Source organism: Solanum stenotomum, chromosome 5 (genome assembly GCF_019186545.1).
Source record: "Solanum stenotomum isolate F172 chromosome 5, ASM1918654v1, whole genome shotgun sequence".
Taxonomy (NCBI): Eukaryota; Viridiplantae; Streptophyta; class Magnoliopsida; order Solanales; family Solanaceae; genus Solanum; species Solanum stenotomum.
In genome coordinates, this window is record NC_064286.1 from 52,078,405 (window position 1) to 52,099,027 (window position 20,623).

The window sequence follows — 20,623 nt, forward strand, 5'->3', positions numbered from 1 at the left end:
ATGTAAAACTTCATGTATTAAAACAAGGGTAATTTTGAAAGAAAATTTTTTTTTTTCTTTACTACGTAAAACATCATTTATTTTGAAATAAAATAAAAAAAATCACTTATTTTAAAACGGAATAAGTATCTTTTTAATGTATATGAATATACACTACTATATACTCCTTTTTCATTCCTATTTAATTGTGATATTTACTAAAAGATGTTATTTTAAATACTTTATTATTTAAAAAATAAAAAAATATTTATTTAACTTTACCCTTTGGCATTAGTTATTTTAAAAATAAGTGATACCTAAATAAAGTTCACTTATTTAAAAATATTGATTTTCATTACTTATTGATTTTAATAACAGGCTAAGAGAAAATTTATTATTTATTATTTTCCAACTAACTTGAACATTAGAGTCTAATATCCGTGAACCTCACGGACCAAAATCTTTTATAATCTTTTACACACCTAGTTGACTTACGTTAGTTATGTGCATTATCATTCTCAATAATTTGACATATCTTTATATATAATATTTTTTGGAAAATTAATTTAACTTATTTTAGAACAACATTATTGATTTAAATATATTTTAATAGCTATAGTGATTGATTATCATGTAACCACAATAAGGTTTGATATTTAAATAATATTTTATTGTTATAAGTAAAAAGATGTCAAATTCTAAATATCATATTCTGTACAAAGAAGAGAAATAATAATAAGAAATATTTTTTGTCATAAAAAGCGTATTAATGTATCAAAATATACATCTGATAAGAATCTCTAAATTTATTATTGATAATCTAAGAGATTCTGTTTCTATGATGGTTAATTATTACTCCATAAAAAGAAGATAATTGTTATATAGGTGTTAATTTTATAAAGAGCGTAGTGTTATTAAGATGAGTAAAAAATTATTATAAAGAGGTAAAATATAATATAAAAATTAATTTTTTTAAAAAAAACTTGCCTATCATAATGAGATATCATTATATAAAGATGTTATTATAGAAAAAAAAATTGACTATACAAAACTCTAGTAAAATAAACAAATATAAATTAATTAAAGATGACATTTAGACATATTGATGCCTCTGTTAGGCCAAACAACTCAGCTAACAAACATTTCGAAACGATTGTTTAACAATGTGTTGCATGGGTCCAAAGTCACATTCATAATTAAGGTTTGGGTCTTTTGTCCCCATAATGCATCGTAAATCAAACGAAAAATAATAATAAAATTAGTTTATAAAAATATGACTCGTCTAGGTTTGAATTAGTTAAGGATAAAAATATACTTATGACAGGTCAAATTGGATATAAGGTTAAGTTTTTTAAATTTTGGATTTATTTGGGTCAAATATATAACTTACACTAACACATAAAAACAACTAGTTGCCTTATCAAACACATCCTAAATCGTATGCCACCAGAACTTTTTATATTCTTAGAAATTCAAATCCGAAATCTCTAATTAAAAATAAAGAAATTTCGAATCATCTCTCCCGAAGGCATCTAATTTTTTTGTTATGCAGGGGCTTGGTTGGTGAAGACAGGCTTTCCTTCGTTGTGGCATTTTAATTTTTTAAGAACTCTATTAGTTCTGGACAACTATTTTTTTTTTAATTAAATACTTAAATAAAATGCACATATACATGTGGCTATATCTTTTTATAAATATATATGCTTCATTGTCAGTTATAGTTATCAATCAACAAGATTAAGACAGCTAACTTTTTTTAAAAAAAAAAAATACTTTTTGAATAATTAAGTTATCAAAATTTTGAAGTCTATTCAGTTTTTTTATCAATGAAAATAGTACAACTTAATTATACTTAACTTTAAGTTTAAGTTAAGTATCAACTTTTTTTAAGATAAAGCCTCAACAAGGTAGTGAACCACATTTATCATCAATGTAAAATGTACTATCATATGATTACTTTTTTTATTATTCTTTGTTTTATGGAAAATCTCATAAGTAGATATTTTATAAATGAGTTGGACATGTTTTATTTGGCAAAAATCATATTGCTAAAACATGCTTTGAGAGAATGGAACGGTCAAAGGAAATGATTTCCTTGGTAGGGAATTAAGCTGTGAAATAGTACTTCATTTGTTCTATGATTTATTTTTTTTCCAATCTTTTGGTTTGGTTTGAGGGATAAGGAATTATAATTCGAAATCAAATTAGGGATATTTGTATTTGTACTAATTCCAAAATTGCAATAGTACAAATACAGATATAGCACAACTAATCGAGTTGGCACATGTATCCCACGGAATTACGAAAGTCGGTCCAGACATCACGATCATAAAAAAAAATCACTCCTATACTGGACTAGGTTACACAGGACACTCTTGCTCTTGTCAACACAAAGATGGTGAAAGAATTTAATCAGCATCCAAACAAAGAAGAAGCCAACCAATTATTAACCATGAATATGTGTATCAATTGTTAAAAGTACATATTGGCTTCACATTCAGTGAACTCATACAACTATCAAAATGTTGCCTTTTCCAACTAACATACATCTTTTAAAGAATCAATCTACTTCACTTTAAAGTTGTCTATAATGCCAGAAAGCATGATCCGCCTCTGGTTACCATGTAATTTGTAACTTCTAAAGCACCAAAGAGACTCTCGGTTGAGATTTTAAAATGCAGAACCGCTGTTCTTAGACTTCCCAAGCATTATGTCTTTCGCTTCATTAATTTTTGAAGCAAGGTAGTGACTGCCTCCTGCATCTGGATGGTTGGCTACCATCACCTTCCTATGTGCCTCCCTCACTTTATCTGCTGGAGTGCTTTCCCTGTTGTAAATGATGCCAATGAAATCAATTCAATAGATCAGAAGATGAACTATCCCGCAGATATTTAGTGGAAAAGGAATCGATATACCTTTCCACTTTAACAAGTAAGCTATGTAGTATGTACTAGTCCAAAGTGAAAGTCCAAAGTGGACAAGTAAAAGTGAAAGGAGATAAAGAGTGTTATTTGCCCATATACTCTACTAAAAGTGGCTTCAATTCGAAACCAAAGACTACCCGCCTCATGTCACCAATCATCTCTTCATACATAACAAGGTACTAGCTGAGTCTCACCGGTGATATAAGAAGTGATCAAAGCATCTAAATATAGCCTTCTAGGAAGAGATGAAGTATTACTTCTTATATGATCTATGGAACGGAAGTAGGGAACGATGACTCTTGAGTTTTGACATTTTGTGCCCTTAATCTCAAAGAGATCCCTAAAAGTTGTCTTCACTCTTCAATGCAAAAGGATCAAAACCTGATGCCAGCATACAATTTTGACTTGTTCCAGAATAATAGATTTTTTACTTAGCTACCATGTCAAACTAATTTCAATCTTGCAGAACACCTGAAAAAGAAGACTCCAAGAAAAGAAGGGGGAAATGAAGCACCGCCACACTTATGCAATGGTCCAACTATATCTACCAGAGATGTTCCAAAAGATTTGAGTACTTAATCTCCCAAAAGGGGCTGTTCTTGTACATCAATTGTGATCTGACATCTCTACCTTATTCTGTTCTCAACGTTTCAAGAATGCACAAGTAAGGCTAGCCAGATAGAAATGGCTACCAAAGAGGATGTGAGTTAGAAGGCTAGTGTATGTATGGTTAAAACAGATGCAAAACTATAATGATAACTACACCTCAATCTCAAACAAGTTGGGATAGACTATATGAATCATAGATACATAACTATTACTGGATGAAAAATAATAAATAAATATTTGATATGTTAGTACTTAGTGCCATAGAGAAAACATCACATCATATTAAAATTTAATAGTTGAAGTGGTAAGAGTTGTATAAAATAATAACATTATTGAGACATAGTGCCAACATTTCGGAATATACCAACTTAAAAAGAATGTCATATAGATTGGATCAACTGAGTACTGCTACAGCTTCCTCAATAAAAATGATTTTTTATAAGGCTTACCAAAGAACATGGAGTAACAAATAATTAGGATTTATTTTTAGGTCGGTATATCAGAATGGTAAATATGATTGTGCAAAAAAAAAGTACTCCCTTAATTCCTATATAGTTTTCACGCCCCTTAAGAAATTGGGTGAGTTAATCATTGTACCCTCATTTAGTGTTCTCTTGAAGTCAAGTTTTCAATAAATGATAAATATGTTTGTTGGAAGTCTAAATCAACATTAATTCATGTCAAACCTTGCAAAGTGGAAAAAAGAAGCAATCTTTTCATATTCCATGAAGACTAAATTAGAAATGAAGTGCATTATAATTGAAATGCATTGGATGACTATTTCAAATTTTTGAGCTTAAAATTGGAGCCAAAATTTCAATATGAATTTATCCAAAATCTAAAAATTTCCCAATATATTTTAGGTAAAAAGAATTCAAGACATGGAACTCACTCTTGAGTTCTGAACATGAATTAATTACTTAGTTTTTCTATGTTGGTCAAATGTATAGTACTTTCAAAGCCAAAGTAGGAAGAACCATATCATTTATGCATTGATTTTGTGAAATGAAAAATATTAAGTAACATTTATTTTTATTAAGAACGACATGTAAATAGGAACGGAGGATATATATGTCCCAATTGATGTGAAACTTCCCTTTTTAGCCTGTCACAAAAAAATGATACTCTCTATGTTCCAACTTACATTTCGTCCTTACTAAATATAGATGTTCTTTAATACTTTTCATTATACGAAACCAATGCATAAATGAAACTATTCTCTTATTTTATCCTAGATAGTTATTAGCCTTGAAACTATGCATTTGACCAACATAAAAAAACTAAGTAGTTAATTCATGTTCATAACTAGAGTGAGTTGAAATGTTACTTCAAGAGTTAATAAAACATTTCTTTTTAAATAAAAATATATTGGGAAATTGAGGTGGAAAATTGTAAATCTTCATATTTGGGTCAATTCAAGCTCAAAATTTGAAAGTCATCCAATGCATTTCAATTGTAATGTACTCCACTTTAATTTAGTCTTGAAGTATAAGAGAATATGAAAGATTGCTTTTATTTCACTTTGCAAAATTTTGATATGAATTAATGTTGATTTAAATTTCCAACCAGCATTGAAAACTTGACTTTAACAGAACACTAAATAAGAGTACAATAAGTAACCTAGTTTCTTAAGGGGAGTGAAACCAAAAATGGTCACAACTAAATAGGAACGAAGGGAGTACCTTTCTATATAGAAGCAATTAAACTTTAAACTTTTCATTTTATCTTAATAAAATGATTTATAGCTACATAAATATCTCTAACTTGTTTTAGATCACAAGTTTCAAAAAAATTATTTCTCTTAAACTCCGTACCCAGTCAAATTTGGGAATGAAGTGCTAACAAATGTTAAAAGTCTAATAAAGGACACTTATTATCATCAGTGTTTGCTTTACTTCAAATTTGCTTCCCCAATAAGCAGTGTTTACAAAAGCGGGTGAGGCAAAGCAGGTGTGGCGCTTCAAATAGTTAAAGTGAGAGGCGAACAGAAGAGGGCGCTTCAACCCCTGAAGCACAAAGTGAGCTGAAGCGTATATTTTTTTAAAAAAAATTTGAAAAATGGACCCTTCTTCGAATCGAAAAAGAGTCCCACTAATGTGCGACCGCGACTCCATTGTCTTTTTCCAAGTACGTCATCTCTTCTCTTTTTCTCTTTGTGGCTTCACTGCTGGGAGGTGCTGACAATTTCATTTTTTCAATCCTTGGTTTCATGAACTTCCTTTTTTTTCCCCAATTCTTTCTTGTTTTTTATTTTAGTTAATTGAATTCGTCAGTTTTAGTTTATTAATTCTATTGTAGTAGCCATATTTCCATTTCAGTTTTCTGACTTAATAAATTAATCAGTGCACTAGACAGCTTTTCTGATTTTTTATTCTCCTCGTAATCATAATATACATGGCCAACCAATGTATTTTGGTTTTTGAATTTGCTTGTCCTATGGGGGATATTTTGCTATCTACTTTTTAGTTTTGAAATTGAAACATTTGTGTATTATGTATATAAAAAGTCTCTGTGCAAGGTTTATTTTTTACAAAAGTGTGTTTCACTTCAATGAAGCGAGAGCTTCCAACAACACTGCATTAAGTAACATATATTGATGTTCCTCTAGTTTAAAAAAATACTCATTATCCTGAGACTAAATTATACTAAGTTAGAATGAAATAGATGGTCAGTATGAACGTGCAACAAGAAAATAATAAATGTGCAAAATCTACCAAAATATATTTTCACCATAATTTGTACCCTTTAGCAAGGAGCACATTAAAGCTAAGCTAGGTTGTGCGCACCACAGGTATTCCACTTAGTACCTGCTACGGGTGCTAACTCCTTCACCAACACAGATACCTTGTTAACTCTGCTCAATAAGACATAGGCAGGAAGAAATCACTTACTCCCTACGTCCCAATTTATGTGACACCGTTTGACATGGCACAAAGTTTTAAAAAGAAAGGAAGACTTTTAAAATTTGTGGTCTAAAACACTCCTTGATCATTTGTGTGACTATAAATTATTTCATTAAAGATAAACGAAAAAATTTAAATTTAAATTGTTAATAATTATAGAAAGGTGACATTCTTTTTTGGAACGGACTGTAGAGGAAAGTGTGTAACTGGGACAGAGGGAGTAATATTTTTTTTCCTCTACGGAGATTTGAACCCTAGCCACCAAGATTTGCACCCACTTCATTGGTCACTAGGTCACAGCTTCCGGTACAACATTGACACAACTCTTAATACTATTACATAGTCATGTTATTTCTTATAGGTGCATAACATTATTGGGCACATCAACATTAATGCACATAATCATCAAAACAACCATACATAATCTCGCCATCTATGCAAATAATGAGTGTCTTCACATTTGTAATGCATTCTAATTTCTAGGATTAAGCATTCGCAATCCCACCAAACCTTAACAAGAATAATTAAACACACCTGACTCCAAGAATAAGAGCTGCTTCCCTCCTTGTCATTTTAGGCTGAAAACCTCCTTCATAAAATTTTCGCATTCTTGCAGTGGGTGGTCTGGCCTTGAATGCTTGCCAAGCCTGGATGCCATACCTTCCAGCCAATGCAGCAGCAGCAACACTCAGTCCTGCTATCAATGGTGTGGTCTGACGCACAAGTTGGAAACAAGTATGATCTTAATACTTAATTATAATTGCTAAAAAATAATGTAATAAAACCACAACAGATGAAAAAAGCATACTGTTAATACAATTACTACTGCTTGTGTTAAAGAAAAAATGTATTGAAACTAGAACAGACAAAATCAAAGGACCAGCTAGTGCACAGCACAACACTCTGATGGTTAATGCCCAACCACTCTATCCTTCTCCATTTAAGTACTAGGTTTTATCTGCGGCAAGATCCAAACTCGTGACATGCACCTAACCACATATCACTTGCTACTCTCTCTCTCTCTCTTTCTCTCTTTCTTTAATATCACGCACTACACTCTTACCACAAGAACAAAGCCCCTGAGTCAGCTACTGCTTAAATTTATGTGATATATTTGACATATATACAAATACAAATAATTAAAGCAAAATACTTGGGAATAAAATATGGAAAAACAATGAGTAACTGAAGAGAGACAAAAAAGAATGCAGAACTACGTGAAAGTGAGAAAATGAACATGGAAACTAAAATTTAGAATGTGAAATATATATGTGAACCCTCGTTCCAAATGCCACATCATATACCATGTAAAGAAAGTACAACAACAAATAGCGAGTTTCTCGCACACCTAATTTAACAAGTGAAGAACTGACAACAAAATGGATAACACACATCCAACAACAAATATGAAGACACTATACGGACACAAATATGGTGCTATCCAAGTTCAACGCCCTCATTTAAACATCAGAGCCCTCCCATTTATTTCCCACCAATGCGGGCATTTCTCCATCCCCTTCATTTACCCACTCTAGGAACTTGTCTATTCCACTTTCGTTATCTCAAATAGAAAGGAAAAAAATGATCTAAACCAAACCTAACTGAAACATCCAATTTCGTTATCTCCAATAGAAAGGAAAAAAATGATCTAAACCAAACCTAACTGAAACATGACACTTCGAAAAACATCAAATCTCTTGTGCTTGGGTTTGGGAGCAATACTAGAGGTCCAACAATTAGATAACAAAGATGCAAACTTGGAAGTAAGCGAAAATAACTACTATTTTTAATCCAAAGCTAGCTGAGGTCCTCAAAAATGAAAAAAAAAATTGCTGCTTAGGCAGCATCAAACACCCAAAACAATAACTTAATCCAAGTTTACAAGTTACAATCAAATTTTGGATGGATAAAAAGCAAAAATTCAAACTTAATCAATAAGAAGAACAAACAACTAGTACAAAACTTACAACTACATGATCAATAACTCAAATCAAAAAAAATCATATGAAATAAGTAATCAAAGCGAACAATTACTGATATTAAAAAAAGTTATTTTTTCTCCTTTTCTTTCTAATAAAAGAATTCAAAGCACGGAAAGATTGATTTACCATTTTCTGCAAGAAGTTTTTTTCTCCTTAGGGCTTAAAGATGAATTCAGAACAAAGAAGAACCCATAGCTTTTCTCAAATTTTGATCTTTCGCCTTTTTGCTGTTAGGGTTTTAGCTCTGAAGCAACCAAAAAAAGAAGAAAATGAGAAAGATGAAGAAGAAGGCAAGAAGCGAATACTTTGGAAAATGGGTTTGGGCCTAATTAAACCGGGCCAGTTTTTAATTGGTAGATTTACTCATATGACCCTTTTGGGTCACTACTTATTAATGTGTGTTCATATTTTGGCTAGTTATGCAAATATGAGGAAATTTCAGAAATAGTGTACTTTGAGTTATAATTATCGATTATGCCGAAAGTTTGATTAATTATCAAAAAAATATAGTACATAAATATATTCTTTAACTTGGTTTCCTGTCATCTATGTTCTTTTTAACTTTGTGTGTGCACAAGTAGATACTTCAATTTATTAAAGTTTTGAACAAGTAGATACACACGTTGCATAATACAAGTAGGACGTTATGTAAGACATAAATTGACACATAGGCCATCATGTAAGATCATGTGTCTACTTGTTTAACTTTATAAAAGTATGAGTGTTACTTGTGCACACTCTAGAGGGCGTAGATGTCAGCTAAAGTCAAATTAAAGAGCATACTTATGTATTACTATAACTTGATCGATGATACTATTTTTATTCTATCTATATTGTTAAGTTCTTCACAAACTTTGCTCGATGTACAAATCGCACATGTATTGTTCCATTGTTCAGAAGTTTGTTAGACAATTACAAATTGATTTATCTTGAAAAGTATTTTCCGCCCTCCCCTATTCAATATCTAAAGTCTATCAATATAACTAACTAGTAAACTAAACCGCGCTTCGCACGGTCATAAATAATTTCATTAAAATTTACTTTAAATAGTAGTAAATGTATTTTAAAAATATTCTATTAGTAGGTAGATTTTAAAAAAGAAATAATAAATGTAATTTCCAATTTAAAAGAAGTATTGTCTATATCACCTCTTTATGACCATAATTTTAAAACACATAAAATAAATATTAAATATTTTAAATAAATAACTATAGGAACAAATGGATGTCCAATTGAGCTAGTAATAAATAAAAAATTACAGAAGAAAGACGAAAGTTGAGAATATTGGGCTTTAAAATAAGGTGATAAAAAAGGTGAGGGCAATACAAATAAGGTTATTTGTAGAATATCGTGACTTGTTTAAAAAAAAGTAAAATTTTATTCGTGTCTCGTCGTTAAATTCTGAAATATTGTGACAAAATATTTGGAGTCAAATATTAGACATTTCAAATAAAATATTTATCTTATAAAATAAGGGTAAGATCTTCATATGCTCTATTTTTTTCATATTTTAGTTGAATGTGAAGTTATTACTATCAAAAAGAAGTGATCAGTAAAATCTTCATGTAAGCATTAAGTGAAAGTGAGAACGTGATATTATAATCTCTTCTCAATCGAAAGGTATTAAACATCTGACAAAAACAAGCACCTTATGATATATAGCAATGTATAAGAGGGCATGATGTGGAGAAGATGAAGGTCTTTATTGAATTTTGTTATTATTTATACGTACTAATATGAAGTAGTAAATAGGGGTACATGAATGGTCCTCTACCCTTCATTTTCGAAATGTCACCATTCTAAAGATAGTTAAGAAGAAATTAATGAGATTAATTAAGAATCAAGATTAATGAGAATTATTTTTAAAAATATTTAAGAAAAACATATAAATGATATAATTAAAGAGGTTGAAAAAGATTGTTGGGCTGATTTATTTTAAAAAGAAGCAAATGCAAAAAAGAACAAAAGTTGATTTATTCTTATCGATAGAGGCTTTTCATATTCTTTTTCCTGCGTAAATAAGAAATTTTTGAGGTTGGAACAATAATAACTATTCTATTAGTCTCAATATGGTGAATAAGTAAATAATAAATTTGTCTATGAATAAAAAAAGTTTTAATTATAAATTTATAAGAGTAGAATTAGAAAGGTGTGATGATGGTAAGCAAATAAGCAATCCATTCATGTCCATCAAATAATACTAATATTGAATACATATTACATGTCAATCAAATTTAAGTTACTACCAACAATATAATAAAATTCAAGCCAAATTAATATACTCTAAAAAATGTCAAAATTAAGAATAAAGAAAACAAAGAAATTAAAACATAATTTTTTTTTGTGATTTTATTTCTTCCTTTAGCTTCCTATCAAGAATTAGTAGCTTAAAACACCACTTTAATAAAGTAGATCACTTATGTGCGTAATATACAATACACTCGCAAATCATACAAAATTGAATAAGATAATCTACATAGACAACTAACACTCCACCATATACACATATAGAGATAATAAAACCAAAAAAAATATAACTCATAGACTACAATTAGGCCTAAGAGGAAAATTGCAAGACTGAAAAATTGTAGTGACAAATGAATGAAAAAATTGAGGAGATACATTTATACGTACTAATATAATTATTCACTTTAATTGAAAATTAAAATAATTAGCACATGAACATGAAATAATATGGGGGAGGGTAGAGTGTCTTTACCCCACTTTTGGAGGTAGAGATGTTATTTTCTATAGATCTTCTACTCAAGAAAAAATATATCAAGAAAAAAATAGCGAAAATAAAAAAATCATAACAAAATAATATAAAAAGCTTGATAAAATACTCTAGAGTAAAGAAACAATAAAGATAGCAAAATATATAATACAATAATCTAAGTATAAAGAATAATAAATAGGATAAACTACATAATTAGACATACTTAACTACTATATATACATATGTTACCTATAGTTTAAAAATATTACTCATAATACCACTTTTTAATAATTATACCATATATTTTAAAAAATTAAATCAGATACACAAATCCCTTAAATATGGTATTGAATAATTATCCTAAAATTTAAATCCCTTAATTAAAGGTGCTTTAACAAGTCAACCTCCTTCAGTCTCCTCCTCCAACAATATATCTCCCCCCCACCCCCACCCCAGCCCTTGCCGGATTTCACCCTCAATCCGAAAAAGAACTCCGGAAAAGACAAAACTTTGCGTTTTCATATAACCGCATTATGAATGTAATGTTGCGCACTATCTTCTTGCTTAGAGTGTGATTATATCTTTGGTAAAACATTTTAGAAGGCAAAAAGGCAACCACCCTTCTAAACAAGAATTTTCTATACTTCTTCTTTGTTCTCTACTTTTTAGGCATTTATTCTTCTCTGCAATTCTTCCAATTACTTGTTTCAGTTCAATTTACATTAAATACTTCCTCCTTACTCCGACGAGTCGTTGGACGTTGATGAAGCCATGTGTAGGTTTTTACATTTATTTGGTTTTGTTGTTTCATAACTATTTTAATGGTTGACTGTTTACAAAATCAAATGATTCTTGTTAAAGGTTAATTCAAATTAATAAATCATGTACCTCACTTTTAAAAATTGATGGATACATGTATCTCGCCGTTAATGATTAAGTCAATGTAGAAGATGAAGAGGTTAATCCAAATTAATAAATCGTGTTTCTCGGCTTGGATACATGTATCTCGTCATTAATGATTCAAGCTGATGAAGAAGTTAATCCAAATTAATAAATCGTGTATCTCGACTTGAATACATGTATCTCGTCATTAATGATTTAAGGTGATGAAGAAGATGAAGATGTTAATTCAAATTAATAAATCGTGTATCTCAACTTTAAAAACTGTTGGATACATGTATCTCACCATTAATGATTCAAGCCGATGAAGAAGATGAAGAGTACAATAACAGAATTAATTAGGTTTATGATTTCGTTATTTTAGGAATATTTGTTAGAGATGATACTCAAGATCCTGTAAATTTGTTGAGTTGTTAATTAGTCAGCAATTAATCCATTAATTAAGGAAATAAGTTACAACCCCTTTAATTTAAATTAATAAATCGTGTATCTCAACTTTTAAAACGGTTGGATACATGTATCTCGCCATCAGTGATACATGTATCTCGGGGCCAAAATATGGTATAAAAAGTAATATTAGAAACTATCGGGAATCCTAGTAATTGGGATCTAAAGTAGTGAGATTTATGTAAGATGCCCTAATAAATATTAGCATAAGATATGTAAAAAAATGTAACTAAGTTAGCCGGTATGAAAAATTCTCAAAAGAATCTGCACACACAATATCATAGTCTAAAAGAAATAACTAAATGGTGATTGGGATACATGAAATGAAAAAAAAATGGTAATGAAGAGCCAACACCTCAGTTTGTATTTGTAGGAGAACAATAAATGTGTATTTATGGGAATATCAAAAACGTAGGATGTGAAAGTCTGAAAGATCAGTAACCAAACATTTACACATATTCATTGTGCATTTAATTGAATAATAATAATGATTGTGCCTTCAAATTATAAAAGAGAAAATTTGAAAGATAAATAAAAAATTCAAAAAAACCACAAAAAATATAAATAGTTCTCTAGGCATGCCACGTAAGCAAGTCTAACATTCTCCTTTATGATATGATTTGAATTTATATGGTGTAATGTCGAATAACATTGATAATTAATGAGTGAAGACTTAGTATGGACCGTAAATTTTTTGTCAATAATTTCTACTAATTACAGGCTTTAATTAATCACGAGGTACATACATATCCATATGAGGGCAAATAAATAATTGAAACATGGTACCATGTTATAAAATATGAATAACGAATATAAATTTAAGGGCTTAAAACACGTATAAAATATTTTTTCTTAAAAACGATCTTTGTTCCAGTTTAAAGCATGGGATACCGGCCAAGGTCCCGTTTTAGATCGTGACAGATTTCGTGGCCAAGTATATATGTTTGTACATTTTAGTGCTTAAAGGATTTGATTGATGTTGATAGAGGATATATTATCAAGAACAAAACATATGGAATGATGAGTCTAGTAGTCACTCATTGTGACCATTTGCTCCTATATTGTACATTCTCATTAATGGTGTAAAATGGAGCAGTCGTGATTGAATTTAGATGGATTAAAATGAATTGAGTAAATAATTGGTAAGTTATTGATTCGCCCAAAAATTACTTGAGCTGAAATGAATCGGACTGAAATGGGCCAAAATCAAATCATCCCAATTATTATGTACTCCCTCTGTATCAATTTATATGACACTTTTTATGTTTTGAGAGTCAAACAGTTTAAGTTTGACTGGTAATTTGCGCATGAAATCTTCAATTTTTTTGAAATGAAATTTATATATTTGTAAACTACGTAAAAAGTACTATGAGTCACAATAATTGATAATTCAAAATGTTTAAAAGATTTATGAAAAGTTTACGGTCAAAGATAGACTTGTTTGACTCTTGAAATCTGAAAGGTGAAATATAAAATGGGATGGAGGGAGTATAATTTACATAAATCTTATAGTGTTAAGAGTTAATTACATTATTTCCCTACTCTTTTACAAATTACAAAAGTTTCTTAAAATTTATGGATTTCGGATAACATCACTTCCAGATACATCAGTAGACATCCGGATACATGGCGAGGATGTATCAAAGAGGGAATAGAACATCTAGATACATAGGGGAGGGATGTATCCGAGAGGGGAGGAATATATCAAAGAGGGGATAGGATCCGGATACATAGGCGAGGGTCGGGATGTATTCGAGAGAGATAGAGATGTATCACCAAGAGGGAAGTGATGCATCTGAGAGGGAATTTTTGATTAATTTTTTTAATATGATAGGGAATTTTAGAGATTATGATAAAATAAAATGTGTATTTGGGTAATTTTTCCAATTATGATAATATTATTGAGTTTAAATTGTCTTATTAGTTTTCTTTTTTATGACTATATATAACATATCAAATTAAAAAAAAATCTTTTTAAGAATATTTTGACAATTTTTAATTGACTAATTTGAGCTAGATATCAGCCCAAATTTTGATGGACTAAAATAGATTAGACTAAGATAATAAATGCACGGATCAATACTCAATCCAAAAATAAACGAATTATAATTTCATGAGCTACTTTTGCCGCGTCTAATCATCACAATTCCATATTGCCTTCTACTTGTCAATTACCTTTCATCATTATGTTAATATTTATCATTTACAATCCATTACGTGACATACACTCATTCAGAACTCATTTCCAATTACATAAGACTTTATTCTTACTCAAGATATTTGCTTTAAGAAAACAACTTTGGTATCAAGAAATGCAGATTGTTGAGTCCCAGATCAGCTCGGGGAAGGAAATCCGGTTTATTTATATAATCTTGGACAATTCTCGCCTCTTGAGCTAATTTTTAGATTTGAATTAGACTCGAAGTCTGTTTCTTTATCATGATATCAAAATCAGACTCATCCAAATTCATTGTTTACCTGATGTTGGGCGCCCCCTATCTTATGCTCCAGATGTCCAATCCTTAAGCACACGGGGTGTTCTGTGTTGTTATGACTGATTGACATTCAGGTTTAAGGCTATCATTTTGTCAACCACCCTCAGAATTCAAGCAAGCAAAAAAAGATAAAATTCAAAGACAGCAAATAATGTACCTTTAACTGAATAAATAAATACTGTAGTTTTTTTTCACTATGTGGATACATAATAAGGATACAATCATATATAATCACAATCAAGAATAATGTTTTCTGTAAAATGATACACAACTATCACAATCTCACGCGTTCAACAACTCTGCGAGAAGGAAATATATAAGAGCAAGAACCATCCGCGTTGAGCCCAAAAACAGAAACAAAGAATTCCAGACATGTTTAATTCTTATCTGCATTTAGTTCATGTAGTAAGGCAGCAGGATAGTTTCTTACTTGTGGCAAGAATAATTAGTTGATGACCTCTTTCACGTTGTCCTCGGCAATGGATGTGTTCATAGAGGTGTTCATGGAGGTATTCTCCAGCTTTGGTGGACCTGAATGCCGCCTTGGTCTGGCAGGTGAAGGCGGGTAAGAGAGTCGCTTCTTGACAGACCCTGCTGGTCCCTTTTCTGGGGTACTATTATTCTCCATGCCAAGAGGATTTTGCAAACGTGTTTTTGCTTTTGCTGACTTAGTAGGTACCATGTAACTTGGTACAGAGGAGGAGCTTCCCAAACTTTCATCATCTCTTATAGATGCTACCCCAATGCTATGCCTCCTGTTGTTACGTTCTGATTGCATACTGATCATGCTTCGCGCATCATCATCTTGGCTTATTGCAGCTACTCTTGCCGATTTCAATTTTCTGGATGCTATTGAATTAGCTGGCTTGGAAGGGGTTGTAGGAGATTGGTGACTTGGTTTTTGGCTGGATGGAGAAGGGAGGTCAGAGTTCAGCTGATACCGGGCAAATGCCTTGGTAATTTCTCCTCCAGCAATACTGGCACTTCGAATGGACATTTGATCATTTTTGAGTTCCTTCTCTGACATGTTTTGGGTTTCCCAAGGTTTAGCGCCCATCCATCGATCTAACCAGCTCCAACCCCACTGAGGATTGGTTGGGTCCATAAACAGCAAGTTGGCAGATCTTGGTGACTTCTTCCAGGTTTTCTGTCCAGACAATTTTTTTTGTCACAAGCAATACAAAAATATCTTCCAACTAGCTATGAAATTAGAAGTTTTAAACACATGCTAGACAGCTAGAGTCATTCTGCTGAAGTAATGAATTATATATGTTTTACAGGGAAAACAAAAAGAGATGAGACCTCAATGTAAGTGATCATGTCATCATAAAGTTTTGACGATATTAACGTGAGAGGTCATACACATGTTTCCTGGAGGTCATATACTACACATATGCATCGACTGTGCTCTTTCCAAATGCTAATTCTTTTGTATAGAAGAAAAGATAAGCTAATTAATTACCTGATGTGAATATGAATAAGCTAGTGCTCTTTCTCGTCTCACTGCAGCTTCATATTTGCTGAGCAAGCTTGATTCAATCTGCTCTTTTGATTGCGCACTGTCATCCCATTCCTCCCCTCTCTATCAAAACAAAACAAAAATTTCTATTAGAGAAAAAAAGAAGCAGCAAACAATGAAACAATCCATTTCGAAACATTATATTGTGCAGATGTAGATGTGCATAATAATCATATCCCTCCCCCCTATTTGGTTGACAAAACATAGAATGCTACAAGATGCCGAGCGATTCAGTTCACAGCTATAGCAAGTAACAGAATATTGGTTAAGGAAAAAAAACGTAGTAGCTTAACTTATAAAATAGTGAAATCTGCAAGCTAACTTTCAATTGAGTAATTATTAACGTTTCCATAAGTTAGCATATAGCATTTTCTAGTGAACTTTATTAAAACACTAGTCACTAAGCACATGCAGTTTTAGTTCTCGTGATGTCTGATGGAGGATCAATTTTCACATTCCTTCTTTCAGAAAAAAAAAAAAGGTGGAATAACCGAAGAATACTGACCCTCAAACTCTCAAGTTCTTTTGCATGTTTCTGCATAAGCTGCCTCTGGAGAGCTCGATTCTCTTCCAACATCCTAATCCTTCTAGAACTAATCTGAGACTGCACGCGAGATAGTGTTTGCATGCATTTTAGAGTATGTGCAGTTTGTCGTTTCCCTGTAGGTCCATCAGCAAGTGATTTGAGTCTGACTAGCCCTCTTAAAGCCTTCAATGCCCTCCTAGCCTGCAGTTGATAAATGCAATAGCAAGTTCCTTCTCAGTATCAAACTATTTAATACGAACTTTACTGATCTAATAAGGAAAATGATCAAGCTTATGGTAACCTCGCTGAAAAGAAATACTTCCACATACAGGAAATTCATTTAGAACAAAACAAATATAAGAATGTACAGAAGCATACCAGATATCCTCTAAATGCAGTCTGAATCCTGATTGTGGCTACTTCCTCCTTTGATTTGCCAGTATACTGAGTCACTTTAACTAATGGAACAACCTTTTCAGCAGCCTCGGTGGCTGAAACATCAACTTCAGCAGCTGCAGAAGTGGAAGCTGCAACAGAGTATGCATGTTTTGTCTGCTCCTCGTCCACTTCATCCAGTGCAACCTCTTCCACATGAGGAACAAGATGAGGAGGAGATACTGAGGCAGCAACCGGGGACAACGAATCTGGAACTGGATCTTTCTCTTTCCCAAACCATTTCTTCTTTGATTTCTGAAATTAAGCTCAAGAATACTTCGTCACAGTTAAATTATGAAAAAAGCATTACAGCATACTAGAAAAGCTCGATACAGCTATTCCACAAAACCTTGTCCGTGTTCTCACCTTAGGATTTGGGCTTAGTGCCTTCTTTACCGAAGAAAACCAGTTTCCTTTCTTCCCCATTTTCAATTCATTCCTCAATGTTCCCTATTTAAAAGACAAAGCAAAGCACATTACATGGCTAGCTTAACCTTTTCAGTGAGAGATTTATCCACATAACTCACAAAATTAAAAGGAAGCAAATACAACAACAACGTACTCCAGTGTAGTCCCACAAAGTGGGGTCTGAGGAGGGTAGAGTGTAAGCAGACCTTACCCCTACCACAGAGGTAGAGAGGTTGTTTCCAATAGACCTTGGACTCGAGAAAAAACAGTCGATAGTAACAAAAACAACATATAGTAACATAACAGTACTACAAACAATAGTCAAAGTACGAGAAACAACAGATAATAACAAAAATAGATAGACAAGAAACTACAAGAGTAATACTACGACAAGGGTGAGGAAAGAACCTACAAATCATCTGAAGATCATTTAAGGAAAAGAAGGTAACAACTTAAAAGATCTATGAATTAAACAGTCATTTCTAACCAGATTAACAAGTTATCCAAAACCTAAACTATTACACCTAATTTCTCACCAGGGATAAAAATCAAGAAAGATTCTGAATCCTCAGTCCCACAGTGATCAAAAGTCACATAGATGGATCAAAATTGATTCTTTTATCTCTATACTTGCTCAACAGCTAAACATATAACAGAACTACTAATTCAACTGAACATATTATAGTATTAGTTCCAAAAGAGCAACAGTCCACCAAATCTTTAAAAAGACATTAAAGAAAATGACACTGCAACTAGCTTCAATTTCCACTAAGACAGCAAAAAAAACTCAAAAAATGAAAAAAATATACATAGTTTGAAAGATCCAAAGTATGAAGAAATACCCTATAGACAAAATTGGAGCCCCTTCTTCAGATCTCAGAAAAATATCTAATTTGTTCTTCAAAGATTGTAACTTTATCTCAAAATATGTTTATATTGTGTAGAGGGTAACATAAAAAGATCAAGAAAATGTTGGACCCCTCTTACTTTAGTACCCTTTTAGGCACTTGTAGTGTGATAAAAATCAGATCTTGATGAAGAATTCAACCATGTTAGAAGACCAGCTGGTTTTGGGACCCATTGGGTGGACCTGGGTAAGTGGACCCCACACTTCTAATTTGTAATTTATTTATATTTTTTTGTTTTGGACACCTGCATTGGAGCTCGACTAATTGAAATTCATATAGTGTATGAGTTCATATGGAGTAACGTCCCCTATCAAAGATTTTTTCATATCCAGACTCAACTTGATGTATCATTATTGAGGGTAGAGCAGCTCATCAACTGTAACCACTTTTTTGATAGTTAATTTGTAATTATCTCACTGTTTTATTTATTATCCGGCAGAAAATTATTAGATGCTTCTTATTAGTCTTTTTTATTTGCTTTTTAATAATAAATAATAACAATAACAACTCATGAAGTTGATAACATTAATTAAAGGTGTTTTTGCATTAGAGAAGAAAAGCATCCACAGCTATAGATAGATAAATACCAGTTGTTCTTAAAACATTTTTTTAGTTTGGAAGGATAAATTAATCAAAACAGAAAGATAAAACATGGTGATGAGTTATATATAAATATATAATTCTATTAGCATTGCCATTTGCCAGTATTGGAGTTAAATGATTAACTTATATATAGGTGTCAACTGTTTATTATGTACTCATGCTATGGTAAGATATGAAAACTCAATAACATTAATATAAATCTTGTGTATATATAAAAAAAAATTATGGAAAACTCAATTATTACTACATATTTACTTGCAATTGATGTAAAAACTCATAAACTTCAAATGTCCATCCGCCTCGAAAATATAGTGTACCCTTGTAGTAAACTATTGAGTCATCGCTCACGCGGCTTTAATTCACATTTCTGTCATGTTCAATTAAAGCCAAAAATTATGGCATGAGTAAATCCCATCACACATCACGTTTTGCAACTGTCACATAGTATATGGTTAAAAAATGTAGGTATATTAGATCTAGACGCCTTTATAGCTTAATTTACTACTGATCAAAGACGTGCTTAAAAGTTATATTGCTTAAATCTTTAAAAAAAAGTTATTGCAGTCGTGTTTGATTCTTCAAAAGTTCATATCTAATCCCAAACTATAACCTACAAGTGAAATTAGGTCTTGAGTCTAACTCACACTCTAAATGTTAGCTCAAAGGAAGAAGGATTGTCTAAGCCTTATAAGAAGTCCACCATCTTATTAACTACAAATATGAGACTTTTGTCATTCTTTTAACACGTAATTTTTGACGAAATGATGCCAAATAATATTGCTTAAACTAAGATGTTAGGTATACCTGTCATGTCTAAATACGTTGAACGATATTCTTGAAGAGTCCTATGGGATAGCTTATAGTACATTTTTCAATAATGCACACATGGCACGGTTCACAACATAAATGTTTTAACCATACACTTGTCAGGACCTTGTAATTAATTTTGCTGTCAAGATAACGACACATCCAATATTGCCAAAACTTGTTTAGTTCATTAACTCATTTTGTCCATCCTTCAACAGCCCTTTTGCCCACCCCCACTTCATTCTTCTTCCATGATGATCCAAGTCCTCATGACTTAGGAATTGTTTCTTATTCCTTGCCCCCCAACCCCCACCCCCCAAAAAAAAATCTCTTAGACTAAACAAGGGATGCTAATGTGTTGACCTAGGATTCTTTTCCTCAGGGTCGCTCTATGAGATGTGTGGTGTGAATTTATGACTAATCTAAACGTTTATTTTTTTTCTTCATAGGAAAAAGGAATTT

At 31.7% G+C, this 20,623-nt stretch overlaps 2 protein-coding genes across 2 annotated transcripts; both read right to left on the reverse strand.

Annotated features, from left to right (window-relative positions):
* Positions 1-2,399: 2,399 nt before the first annotated feature.
* LOC125866152 (mitochondrial import inner membrane translocase subunit TIM14-1) lies at positions 2,400-8,676 on the reverse strand. The gene is made up of 3 exons (XM_049546457.1): positions 8,524-8,676; positions 6,950-7,128; positions 2,400-2,806 (listed from the first exon to the last, which is right to left on the reverse strand). Exons 1-3 carry the CDS (start codon positions 8,524-8,526, stop codon positions 2,650-2,652), a joined length of 339 nt encoding a protein of 112 aa, XP_049402414.1. The 5' UTR covers positions 8,527-8,676; the 3' UTR covers positions 2,400-2,649.
* Positions 8,677-15,093: 6,417 nt separating this feature from the next.
* Positions 15,094-18,857, reverse strand: LOC125864734 (protein IQ-DOMAIN 2-like). Its single transcript, XM_049544794.1, has 6 exons — positions 18,686-18,857; positions 17,802-17,885; positions 17,379-17,690; positions 16,980-17,201; positions 16,418-16,537; positions 15,094-16,102 (listed from the first exon to the last, which is right to left on the reverse strand). The coding sequence occupies exons 2-6, from the start codon at positions 17,859-17,861 to the stop codon at positions 15,401-15,403; spliced, it is 1,416 nt and encodes a 471-aa protein (XP_049400751.1). The 5' UTR covers positions 17,862-17,885; positions 18,686-18,857; the 3' UTR covers positions 15,094-15,400.
* Between the last annotated feature and the right edge of the window lie 1,766 nt (positions 18,858-20,623).

What these genes read in the sequence shown, in the direction of transcription:
- LOC125866152 (XM_049546457.1), bottom strand. An exon ending in GCTCTTATTCTTGGAGTCAG is followed by an intron (nt 2,807 to 6,949) that starts GTGTGTTTAATT and finishes CATTTACAACAG; the next exon opens with GGAAAGCACTCCAGCAGATA.
- LOC125864734 (XM_049544794.1), bottom strand. Translation starts at nt 17,861, where the DNA reads ATGGGGAAGAAAGGAAACTGGTTTTCTTCGGTAAAGAAGGCACTAAGC. An exon ending in CTGCATTTAGAGGATATCTG is followed by an intron (nt 17,202 to 17,378) that starts GTATGCTTCTGT and finishes TATCAACTGCAG; the next exon opens with GCTAGGAGGGCATTGAAGGC. An exon ending in AAGAACTTGAGAGTTTGAGG is followed by an intron (nt 16,538 to 16,979) that starts GTCAGTATTCTT and finishes TTGTTTTGATAG; the next exon opens with AGAGGGGAGGAATGGGATGA.